The following is a 12,253-nucleotide window of genomic DNA, read 5'->3' as shown; positions in this document are numbered from 1 at the left end:
ATCTTTTAAGTAACTAACGATTAGTTATTTTGGTAGGACAATTGTCAATTGTTTGTTTGATTTCCTTTTAAATATTGACTGGATGTAAGAAGTATGACGAGCAGTACAATTTTTATACATTTTCCTCTCCTCCTCTAAGTTCTCTCTCTTCTTTTCTTCCTCTCAAGCTTGTTTCTGCAAATTTATACATTCAGGTTTAACTCTTAACATTAAATTTAGAGAAAGATTTATTACTTAAACATTTAAACATTTTTTCTTTCAAATAATACTATATTTATAGCACATCATAATCTAGATGAAAAGTTATAGTAAATATATTTATTAAAAATTTGAATAAAAATCAATGTTAAAATTAATTGTTTGATATTCTAGGTTCAAATCTCGTTATGATCAAATTTTATTGATTTATTATGTAAAAAGACAAAAACACAATATAAAAATATAATTTAATTTCTATATAAGAGGATATTTTACTAATTTCATAATTGAGTTAATATTCGGTTAACTCATGACACCAAATTAATAAAAAAAACATGAAATAAGTAGACATTTAAAGATATCTCACTAATTAGCAACAAAATAAAACATAAAATACCTTATTATTATATTAATTTTAATAAATTTAAAATCTCAAATCCACATAAGTCACTCTTTTTATAGTATGGTATTTAACTTTATCAAGATTTTTTTAAAATAATGTATGTAAATATTTAGGTTTACATATCAGCTTATGAATCTATTTACAAATTGTACCTAATTAAAACAATTATCCTAAATTAGTTTTTTATACTTAAGACGAATTTTAATGAATATAATTAAATTAAACTTTTATTATTAAATAAATAAAAACCAAGACCCAAGCATTAGCGGGGTGGTCAATGCTAGTTAATAGATAATTAAGACCCCCATAGAGGGGGGGAAATGAAACAAATAAGTTCCAGACGTTGAAGAAATAGTTGGATTTTTTTTTTTTGCCGGAATTAAGTTGATTTCCAATGAGGAAAAAAAGTCATTTTTTTCTCTTTTAGGAAATTAAAATGGAATTTTCAGCAAGTTTAGTCAGATATCAAACTGAAACACTAAAAAGAAGAAGATAGCAATCTTCCTTGAATTGCAGCCATTACTTCAACCAACAAAGCAAATGAGGTTGATCAATTTTTGAAGCTCAAATCTAAATACCATTCACAATAGAATCTGCAAATAATGTGCATGTGACTAAAATATTAGTTGATGCAGTAAGTTCCACAACATCAAATACCTTCGATATCATCTCTTTCTTTTTCTCTCGTACCTTCCCGGAGATCGATCTATGTTGAAAGTTTATCTTCACGTGATTCATTACACGCGATCTCACCGTCCCGAATGCAGAATGCCTTTTTACATTGGGGGATGCAACCAAAATCTGTCATTTTGCTCCCATTACTGATTGCAGAGACTGCATGAAGACAAACTAACCTAAATAAATTTGCAACCTTCTTACAACTAGGAAAAATAACAGTTGAAACAATATATATACATTTACATCTGATAGCTTGCATTTAGGTCTGAACTTAGGCTTCGTAAGAACTTTCATCCCCATTTCCATAAAGCAATGGTGTTCCATTGTCTACTGTGACTGTACAGACTTGACTTTCACTTCTGTCATTAGATGCATCATCACTATGTAGAGAAACACCTGCCAAAGAGAAACAATAATAGTCTTTGTTAAAGTAACAAAGATATCGGAAAAGTTCAGGGTTTTTATCAGGCTATCATGTTTCGGTAAAGGAAATATGACTGCATCATGCTTTATTTCTCAAGATAAAATGTTGTCCGATATCTTGACAAACAAATCACAAGTCCCTTTTATTTTTATAAACAAGTACGAACTTATTATTAATCAGTATCACTTGGACGAGTCCTGCATCGTTGGTAGCTTTGAGTATATTTGCATGCTTAAAGGAGGTTTCACTACCTCGAAAAAAGAAATATATATATGTATATATCATCAGATCTTCCAGAAATAATGTGAGGAACTTATAATTACTCACCTATAAACCATATCCCAGCAGCAAGAAAGAGAATAGAAGTCAAAATAAGTGCACTTGCCCTCCAATTGTTAATATTATCCTGCTCCAAAACATCACCAGTCACAAACAAGGCTCTGAAAAAAATAAATATACATAGATAGATTTATAGGCATTTCATGGTTCATAAGAGCCTTAATTGAAACTGAAAGAAAATGAAGAATGTTCAAATTCTTGCATCCAGTTCTCCTAAAGTGATTGTTTGACATGATTTAAATAGAGATAAAAGGTAGGGAATAAGGCAAAGATAAAGGGTTTGTCATTTAACACAACAAAAAAATTCATTAGAAATGGGCAAATTAATTTTCCAGAATCTATATATAGTTTCATTTTCATACTTCACTAACTTGCTATGATTTCATTTATAAATTAATTCAACATTGAAATCTATGCAAGATCCAAGAATCAATTTTTCAACCTAATACTTTTTAGTAGTTGATAGTATTTTTCGAAAATAGCGAGCTATATTGCTACGACTCTTCATCTTTCTTGAAGTATCCATGTCAAACATCTATATTCGATACATATCCGGACATGAGTACGAGGTTATAATCCTCCAAAGACCCTCCAAATACACGGAAATCTTAAGAAGAAGAAAATTGAAAATATTAATATTGTACACGGATACCTGAGTCTAAAACACCCAAGTTTAAGTAATATGGATAGACGAGATATTGTGAATTTTGTTTCCCAAAAATTTATAGGACACTGCAAAGCATACTGCATTCTAATCGATTGAAAATTACGTTTAGAATTAAGAACATTTTAAAAGCTGAAAGATTTTGGAAATTGTGTTCAAAGTTAGCAGGAAAACTTTTTTCAAAGCAAAATACAGGAAACAGCATATTGATGTAAATAAACGATCTACCACATCAAAACACATGTGACTGTGCAAGCTCATATATATTTTTTTAAAAAGCACCTGGAGGACCCCAATAAGTGGTGAGGAAGGCACATCGCCAAAGATGTGAATTGAAACGGTAGAGATCGCCATAGATAATGGTCTCAAACTTGGTTTGACACAATGGAGACTCACGTAATTCACTGGAGCCTGGAAAATCAATGTATGATGAGAAAGTAACACTATTAATATAGAACTGGATAAATATTTCAAGATAATATTAGTCCAAAATGGAAAAATATTGCTCAAGCGTCAATGTATTCACTAAAGAGGCAATAATGGATCAGAAAAGCTCTTTCTATTATTAAATAAAAATGTAGTTCAACTTCCACAAAATATGTTATAGCTGCAGTGAAGCAGGTTGGTAAAACTCAAGGCATAACTTCCAATTAAATCTCCCTTTTGTATCTTTTACTAAATGAAGCTAGTTGAAAAAGGGGCAGAGAGTTCCTACATCCCAAGAAATACAAGTACATAATAATTTGGAGAAAAATAATATCATAAATCTAACACACTCCAATTTTCTATTTTACCTGTGTTGCAAAAACAAAAAATTCACCCAATGCGAAAAAAACTATGAAACCATACAAGCTCCTGAGACAGAAGGCAAGAAAGCAAAATATTGCACCCAGACACGTTGCCCCTGAAAGAAGCTGTTTTAGAAGAAAGTAAGCCATAAACAATGTTATAAACAGAAAGCAAAAACGAGACAAATTTCAGACAAATTCATAGCTAATTGTTAGTTTCAACTATGGAAATCACAAACATTAGTTTGTCTGTCTCTTTACCAGTTAAGTCACTATCATGTTTTTCCTCCTATTCTTTTTCTGGTTGCAATTTTTCTTTAGTAGTCTGGATTTAAATAAGTAATAGTGAAAGAGGTAATTTTACATTACCAAAATTCTATATCCATCTGTTATTTATTATTAATCAGAGGTTGTATTAGGCAAAATAACAAAGAATAACACTTAGTTTTAATTAATTTCTCCAAAACTTACACTTTATTGACTTACTTTGTCATAACCAAACGAAAGGATGTGAATGGATCTTTTTGTTCCAAATAAGCAAGTTAGAAAATACCATTCACATACAACATCATCAAGGAGAAATAAAACTCACAATAAAAGCTTTATATATCGAAGCACTCAAGCGATCTAGTATGAAGCCACCAGATAATGTTCCTAAAATCCCACAAACAATTGTAATCCCTCCAAACATCATATCTGCATTCTCCTGTAAAAATCACAACTAAAATAATTACAGCACCGAACAGAAGGTAATAATGATTCTTTATGGTCTCAAAAAGAAAATCCTAAGAGTTTTCTATAGAAGGCATGTAAGTTGTCAGAAACAGTTCGTATGATTCGTTGTGATGCCGAAAAGAAAATTCTAACAGGAAAAGATTTTGATAGAAACCATAGTGCATGTAATTAGTCAGAAATTGTACCATATGATAAATATTATAACCAGCCTTTGGCCCCCAATATGAGTATGCTCCAATGACGAAGTTGTATGCTATGTAACCTGCTGGACAAAATATTAGTAGTCATTCTTTACAAGCCAAAACAATCACACATGAAACAAACTTAGCTACAAAGAATTAATAAGAAAATAAAAATCACATATTTTATAGATTATCTTGGAAATATCCAAGAGAAAAATCGTGACCAAAAAAGAAAAACTCATGTAGCATCTTATTGGATTTTGTTTTCTAAGAGCATTTCTGAAATAGATGTTAAGGGTGCCAAGAAAAATACCAAAAATATTTACAGCATAAACTTTGTCCACCAAAAGTGCTTTCATATCTTCTGCAAACTGAGAAAATTGATTCAACATATTGTGAATGTTTACTGACCTGCCAAAGAAATGTTTCAGTCCTTAATCATGATATGGAACGGAATGAATCATGAATATTATTAACATATAGAGAAAGTTTTTATACATCCATAAAATTAATCTTATTTTATGTGTGTTTTTAACATAACTAAAACAGGATGCAATATAGTTGTTTCAACCAAAGCCACATAAACCACTTTCAAAACTACATCAATCAGCCTATTTCCTGCAGCCTGCATTTTACATGTGCTCAGATTGTCATTATCTCCCAAGTCATAGCTGTAATTCCCACATTTCCCACTTTCTGACTAGAGGCCTATTGTTCCTGTTGGGTACCGTATCGAGAAGGATGGTGACCCAAATGTGTCCAACATTCTTCATGCAACTAGAATCCTAAAGCCTTACTACCTAATTATAGTTCCTTTTAATCTTTCTTATTTGATGACTCTTCTCTAATTTCTTTTGTAAAATTTCTAATTGGAATAAAGGTTTGTGAGTAAACATTATTTGGAACCAGCTTGCACCATTATAAGGAATGCTGTTGCAATAGAAAGCAGGACTTAACAACTCACTTTGAAGTTTTCTTCAATTCATCTACACTCATACTGTCAGCTCCAACCAAAATATTATCATGTAATTTTGATGCCTCTGAATCTGCAACTATGATAGGTTAGACTTAAAATTACATGAGTGCCTTAGAGAAAAAAAGGAAACTTACCTGCTGGTAGGCCAGCTTATTACAAGAAACAAACTTATGACTCATTTTGCTTCTTTTTTTTTTTTTTTTTTTTGCTCGATTCTAAGTAATGTGTATGTGAAAATTTTCTGGTCTAATTCTGACTGAAACCATAAGTTTTAGTTGAGTTCTGTTTAGGTTTAGAAACCCACTTTTTTGTTTCAGTTTAAATCAAAATCAACTACATTCTGTTTGATTTCACTTAGCAAAAAGTTAAACCAACCAAATCACATGCACACCCTAATGATCACCATATTTGCATTAGTGATTATACATGCTAGAAGGTGGTTTAAATATTTAGTCACAAGTGAAAAGACATTTATTGGGAACAACAAACTACAGGTGTTAGAACTAGAGTATAAAAACCTTAAGTTTCTTTGGATGATATGAGTAAAAAGATTATGCAAGAACATTAGGAGTTAAACAGTCACAGAAGTTCTTTGATTTAATCTATTTTATCTGAAAAGTGCTTCCCTTTTTAGTTTTCTCTTTCAATTTGTCTGATTTTGCTAAAAACAAGCTCTTTTACTTGTTAAAGGGAGGACCTAAGACTTCCTTTCTAGTCTGTCCATTCATATTCAAATATTTACTTTGACATACACACATAGCATGTGTTTCTCACCCCACTATTGCAAGCAACTTCTCACTAAATAGTGGAACCAGTTGATACAAAAAGAAGAATGATAAGGAACATGTACCATCAATTACTGAAGAAACTGTCTCAATAAATTTCAATACTTTCTTTGATCCAACAGGACAGAAACTTATAATTTGAAGTTCAGTAATGCAGATGTTCAACACTTAACTTGTTGTGAGATAATAAGACATAAAACTCTGGAATGCAGACGACACATATAAACAAATACCTTTCAACTGTAATGGTTCAAACGCAAAGCCAAAAACCGCGAATGGAAGCATTAATAATGCCTCTCCCCAAAAAGCATAGCGCCAGTTAAACTGGCTCCCAACCTATATGATAAGCAGACATAGTTTATGATTAATCATCAAGCATCCTGCAGACTAGCTAGACAATACAGAGGGAACCAACAAATGATATGGTCTAGGAATCACTTCCTCAACGTAAAAGCAACAGTTATAATTAGTGAGTAAAAAAGGAAGGGATATACAAACTTACAAATCCACCATAAACATATCCAACAGCAATTCCAGTAGGTATGCACATATAAAACATCGCAAGCCAGGCTGTCTTCTGGAGTATTACAGTGGATTATCATGATCGTGTAGTCCGGGCATGAGGATATGTATTCAAGAAGCTCTAAGTTCTGAAGTTAAAGAATAAATAAAATAAATGAACCTGAGAAACGGGAGCACTGTCGTCAATAAATGGAGCTGCAAGACTTATGAAGGAAGCTTCCCCAACACCAACCAACCTAAAACATCAAAGACAGAGCCACAATTAAAAAACAAACACACACAAAAAATAAATAAATAAAAAATATAAAACGTACAATGTAGCATAAGAAACTTGTTTAGTAAGATTGAACTACAACCAAAACTCCCAGAGTGTATTGAGAATGCTACACTTACATGCGGCATATTGCAATAAACCAAAAGGAAAATGCACCACCACATCCAGCTGCAGCTAAGGTCCAAACAGATAATCCAACTCCAATAAGCCTAAAAGGATGGTGGCTGCAATCATATAAATCAACTAACATTATCAACCAATTTGACATGTAATTAACAGCCAAAAATACAACAGTAGCTAAACAATCAAAACAATAAGATTTAAGTAGTATTTAACATCGCAGTGCTACTAACAAAAATGCCAGTTTGAAAATTTTTAAAATTTTTAAAATTTTTAAAGGTACAGAATGAAAAGAACCATGAAAGGTAATTCACCTCTTTGTTAAAGAGGCAAATATTGGGGACGCCACAAGAAGTCCGACCATGAATGCAGATGATAAGAGACCATCTTGAAAATTAGTCAAGTCAAACTCCCCCCTGCAAGCAAACATCTTTCAGCAAGGCAATTAAAACAAATAATAAGCAATAAACAAGATCTTACGAAAGCTGAATGTGCGCAGCAAAACAAACAAACAATGTTAAGTGAAATCTTACTGAATTCCACTACCAGATGTGCAAATTCCCTTGTCATCACAAGTCCTAATACTCCCATTCACACCATTACTCGCTATTACTCCTCGATCAACATAATTTATCATGTTAATTACACAAAATAGAATCAATAACCTGCAAAAAAATAATAATAATAATATAAATCAGGAATTAACATCTCTATTAAAACAAAAAATAAAAGAGAACTGAAAGAAGTTCAACCTAGACCTAACTCTTGTTTCATAAACCCAAACTGCATTCAGAATCAGCCTTAACAAGCAATTGAAATCCAGCTAAATTGAAGAACAAGCATAATTTCCGGATAAAACAGTTTAATAAAGATTTGGTTTTTTTTTTTTAAAAAAAACAAAGGAAGAATACCTTTCGGGAGTGAACCAGGAAGGAGTAGCAGGAGGATCCTTGGTAATGGAAGAGGAAGAAAGACCCATTTCTTCTGGCGGAGCAGCAAAAACCTGCCTTTCTCTCTTCTTTTGGAGATGCTGACGGTAGTAACACAATGGCATTGTAAAAACAGTGGCTTCTATATTTATAGTTTTACATTCTTTTTTTATTATTATTAAAAATTTTAAATTAAAATAATTGATTGACGTTTACTGCTCTTTTCGTTTCGTTGGTTACGCAATCACGCTCTACTTTACACCCACCACGCAACGTTTGCTTTTCTGTTCTGTGTTTTTTCTGTTTCCTTCTTAAAATTAATTTTCATGATTTTTAAAATTTTTTGCATTAAAATTATGAAAGAGTAAATACCACTAATGTTTAATTATAAATATCATAGAAAATTGAATTATTATTATTAAGATGTGACTTATATTCAAGCTTTTTGTTCCACATGTAAAGAAACCATTTTACATAAGAATTAAACTCAGGACTACATTTAATATTACAAACAAAAACCGTTATTTGTGTCACTCTCCATCAGTTTATTCGCAACGTTATTTGTTCTTGAATTAAAAGTTTGGACCGGCTGCTAAGATCTCTTGAGTCAGCATGGTGTCCTTGCCAATCTTGTAATTTGTGAAGGTCTCAAAGTTGTTCTTGAACAGACCACCTAATTTCAACAATGTGTTTTTGTATGCCTTCTTGTCACCCCACTGCAATCCATGAATCAAAATACATCAGCATTCAGAGACAATTCAAGCTATCATCACTAATAAAGAATAGGGTAGGGCCAACATTATGCTCTACAAGGTTGAAGAACGGATATAGCTTACAGTGTTCTCTGGACGCAGGATTTCCGAAGGCACTCCCTCGATCTCAGTGGGGATCTCTAGCCCGAACACATCGGTTTTCTCATAAGTTGCATTCAAGAGGCTACCGGAGTGAATAGCATCGATGATTCTTCTGGTGTAGGCTAATTTGATACGGTTTCCAGAGCCATAGCTGTAAAAGAAAATCAACAGTTCCAGGAATTAGTGTTGGATGCTATCCCAAAAAAGGGTTTTCAATAAAAAGCAATTTACCTTCCACCAGACCAGCCGGTGTTGACAAGCCATCCTGTTGCTCCATGCTTTTGCATTTTCTCAGCAAGCATGGCTGCATACTTTGTAGGATGCAACATGATAAATGCTGCCCCAAAGCAAGCTGAGAATGTAGCTGTCGGCTCCTTAATACCATCTTCTGTGCCAGCCACCTATATGGTCATGCATCATCATCAGACAAGTTCAGGGGCTTCAAACCATTTTTAGTCGGACACGGAAACGTACCAGAGCGGTGTAGCCACTAATGAAATGGTACATGGTTTGTGCCAGGTTCAGCTTGCTCACAGGCGGAAGGACACCGAAGGCATCACATGCCAAAAGGATGACATTCTTTGGGTGTGGTCCAATGCACGGTAACTTGGCGTTGGGAATGTATTCGATAGGATACGCTGCTCGAGTGTTCTCTGCAAGCAATGGAAATGGTCGTAAATATGATGTGTAAAAATGATTTCCCTGCCAAATTGTTTGACATCAAGGAATTTTCTTTTTATCACTCCCAAATTGTTCATAGTATATATACCTGTAACTGATTTATCCCCGTACTCAACCTCTCTTGTATGTTCATCAAACACTACATTTTCCAAAACTGCAGAAACAAAGGAATTAAAAGAATGAAACCAAACACCACAACTGTATTCCAGTAAAACATAGCCTGGAAAAAAGAGAGCACAAAGAATTTTCACCAGTGCCAAACTTAATGGCGTTCCAGATATCAGGCTCCTTCTCCCTGGAAAGATCAATGCACTTGGCATAGCAACCACCTTCAATGTTTGACACGCCATAGTCACTCCAACAGTGCTCATCATCTCCGATCAGATACCGGTTGTGATCAGTAGACAGCGTAGTCTTGCCAGTACCTATTAAGAAAGTTATCCAACTAAACACATGAGTGACTTAAATCCTTTTCTTCCAAAACAAGTTTATTAAGGCTTCAAGAACAAAGTAAGGACTAAGACCTTGAACCGATGACACTACATACCTGACAGTCCGAAGAAGAGGGCAACATCTCCATCTATTCCCATATTGCAGCCAGAATGCAAGGAGAGGATTTGACGCTTAGGCATGAGATAATGCATGACACTGAAAAGACCCTTCTTCATCTCCCCCGCGTATTGAGTGCCAAGGATGACCATTTCCTTCCTAGCAAGATTAAGGTCTGTGCTAGTGGAGGATGTCATGTAGTGTGTATAACGATTACAAGGGAACTGTCCGGCGTTGTATATGGTGAAGTCCGGAGTACCGAAATTCTCCAGCTCTTCATCAGTGGGTCGGATACACCTGCCAACCACCCCACAATTCATCCATTTCTACACTAAAGCTTTTACCAGCCTTTTAAATCATAATTCCTCCATGGGGTTCTTCTATTTGAATTATAGAACTCAACAAATGATGCACATATATATTTTAAATTTCTTAGCTTTTACTTACATGTTGTGCATGAACAATGAATGATAAGCTCTAGCAGAGACAATCCGTACTTTAATTCTGTTCTGTGGATCCCAGTTTAGGAATTGATCATTCACAAAAACCTGGATAATCATATACATCCAATTACCATCAATCAGATTTCATTACAGTTATTATTATTATTAAATGAAATAAAGTTTTAAAAGAAAAAAAAAAGTTGACCTTGTCGAGGGAATTCAAGTAATCAACAGCTCTTTCCCTGTTAACAAGAAAGGTATGCTCGTCCATCTCAATGTTGGGTGATCCCCTGCCATGCAATTCCCTTCAATTGTTCCTTCAATTTTTCTATAATTCATAACATAAAAATTTACTATTATATATACATACACTTACCTTCCCCACCAAAGCTCATTTTGGGTGGTGTCATCCATAACAACCCTCTTATCTCTCGGAGACCGCCCCGTCTTGGCTCCTGACAAGGTAGCTAATGCACCTGACGACGTAATAAAAGACCCTTTCTCATACTTTATAGCCTGCTCGTACAACTCTGTACACAAACAATACCCTTTTTTTTTTTACATTACGTTATTTTACTTTATCATGTGATGTTATGTATACCTGCAGGGGAGAGGTTGTATAAAACATGGGTGAATTTCAAAGAACTGTCGTCACTGACGCTGATGGTGGGTGCTTCCACGTGGTGGTGGTGGCGGTGCGCCACATGCTCCACCGCTTGACTACTCTTCGCTGCTGGATCTCCCCTTACCACCTTTGGGCCTGCCCCTCTCGTCAGCGACGCCAAAGATGCACTGTTTAGAAACTCAATTAAAAACAAAATCACTGGTCGCTGTGTGTCTCCCCAAGATGATCATCATATTACTACTATTTTTTAAATAATCATCTTAATTCTTTAGGATGATAAGAAAATAATTTAAGTGTTGGAAAGCAGTTGCATGAGTACCTGATGGACTGAAGCTGCTGCCTGCGGCGCTCGTCGTCGGGCAAGCTAGCGAAGGCACCCTGGTTCCCTTCTAGAGGCGTAGTTGGCGCAGATCTCTTCTTTTGCAAAGAGTGAAGCTCATCAATAGTCTGAGCCTTAATGCCTTTTGCACTATCATCGTGACACATTCCGTTTCCCTGCTTATCCTCCGTAACAATCTTCGCCAACGGCTTCCTTGCCATTGGCAATCCGGTTCCGTTTGCCGCCATATCTTGTTCTCTCTAAAAACAAAGTGACAATAAAGAAATATAGTAAGACTTTTGTTTTGCAGTGTTATCCAGTATGTCTCCAAAACAATCGCTTTTGGTATTGTAAAAAGAAGCAAAAGAAATGAAAGGAAAAGAAAACGAGTGAGAAGTGAATTGGAGTATTCAAAGTTGAAATTGAGCGCCAAAGCCAAGGTTGATGAGAAAGGAAGGGGAGGAGGAGGAGTCCAATTTAAAGGGTTCAGTAGGGTAGGGGTTAACTAAAGAAAAGGGTTAGAGTTGACTATGGTTAAATCCTTATTCAAATTTACCAGTAGAATTACAAGTATACAATCTAGTACAAAGCAGATAAAAGATCCAACTGGATTAAACACTATGCTACAAATAGAAACAAGTCGATTCAGCTGGTTCCTTCCCACACACGCACACAGACCTGTAACTGGTTTGTTTGTTTTTGTTTGGTATGATCACTTATTTGGTGTTTTAATTTTACAAAAAAGTTATTTTAGTTATATATTTT

The 12,253-nt window shown here is 34.4% G+C and overlaps 2 protein-coding genes across 11 annotated transcripts; both read right to left on the bottom strand.

Moving 5' to 3' along the window:
- Positions 1 to 1,072: 1,072 nt before the first annotated feature.
- LOC107933852 (probable sphingolipid transporter spinster homolog 2) lies at positions 1,073 to 8,240 on the bottom strand. Of its 8 annotated transcripts, XR_005906712.1 has the most exons (17): positions 8,000 to 8,234; positions 7,622 to 7,753; positions 7,403 to 7,504; positions 7,088 to 7,192; positions 6,855 to 6,930; positions 6,675 to 6,749; positions 6,406 to 6,508; positions 5,376 to 5,463; positions 4,725 to 4,822; positions 4,415 to 4,494; positions 4,087 to 4,200; positions 3,501 to 3,620; positions 2,989 to 3,117; positions 2,031 to 2,109; positions 1,517 to 1,675; positions 1,292 to 1,435; positions 1,073 to 1,194 (listed from the first exon to the last, which is right to left on the bottom strand). XR_005906712.1 is itself a non-coding variant. In XM_016866175.2 (16 exons), the coding sequence occupies exons 1-15, from the start codon at positions 8,140 to 8,142 to the stop codon at positions 1,551 to 1,553; spliced, it is 1,566 nt and encodes a 521-aa protein (XP_016721664.1). In that variant the 5' UTR covers positions 8,143 to 8,240; the 3' UTR covers positions 1,073 to 1,435; positions 1,517 to 1,550. The 8 variants fall into 8 exon arrangements, 7 of the variants coding, with proteins under 7 accessions (XP_016721664.1, XP_016721652.1, XP_016721644.1 ...); XM_016866175.2 differs by having other exon boundaries at positions 1,073 to 1,435; positions 6,675 to 6,746; positions 8,000 to 8,240; XM_016866163.2 differs by having other exon boundaries at positions 1,073 to 1,450; positions 1,523 to 1,675; positions 8,000 to 8,237.
- A 174-nt stretch (positions 8,241 to 8,414) lies between these two features.
- Positions 8,415 to 12,077, bottom strand: LOC107933840 (phosphoenolpyruvate carboxykinase (ATP) 1). Of its 3 annotated transcripts, none has more exons than XM_041084260.1 (12): positions 11,489 to 12,077; positions 11,146 to 11,336; positions 10,921 to 11,092; positions 10,750 to 10,834; positions 10,549 to 10,649; positions 10,100 to 10,398; positions 9,804 to 9,977; positions 9,641 to 9,706; positions 9,346 to 9,524; positions 9,103 to 9,272; positions 8,854 to 9,022; positions 8,415 to 8,733 (listed from the first exon to the last, which is right to left on the bottom strand). In XM_041084260.1, exons 1-12 carry the CDS (start codon positions 11,734 to 11,736, stop codon positions 8,590 to 8,592), a joined length of 1,998 nt encoding a protein of 665 aa, XP_040940194.1. In that variant the 5' UTR covers positions 11,737 to 12,077; the 3' UTR covers positions 8,415 to 8,589. The 3 variants fall into 3 exon arrangements, with proteins under 3 accessions (XP_040940194.1, XP_040940195.1, XP_040940196.1); XM_041084261.1 differs by having other exon boundaries at positions 10,921 to 11,074; positions 11,489 to 11,962; XM_041084262.1 differs by having other exon boundaries at positions 10,921 to 11,020; positions 11,489 to 11,962.
- Positions 12,078 to 12,253: the final 176 nt, after the last annotated feature.

This window comes from Gossypium hirsutum, chromosome A12, assembly GCF_007990345.1.
Source record: "Gossypium hirsutum isolate 1008001.06 chromosome A12, Gossypium_hirsutum_v2.1, whole genome shotgun sequence".
Taxonomy (NCBI): domain Eukaryota; kingdom Viridiplantae; phylum Streptophyta; class Magnoliopsida; order Malvales; family Malvaceae; genus Gossypium; species Gossypium hirsutum.
The sequence above is the reverse complement of the archived record's forward strand: the minus strand, read 5'-3'. Positions and strand labels throughout refer to the sequence as shown.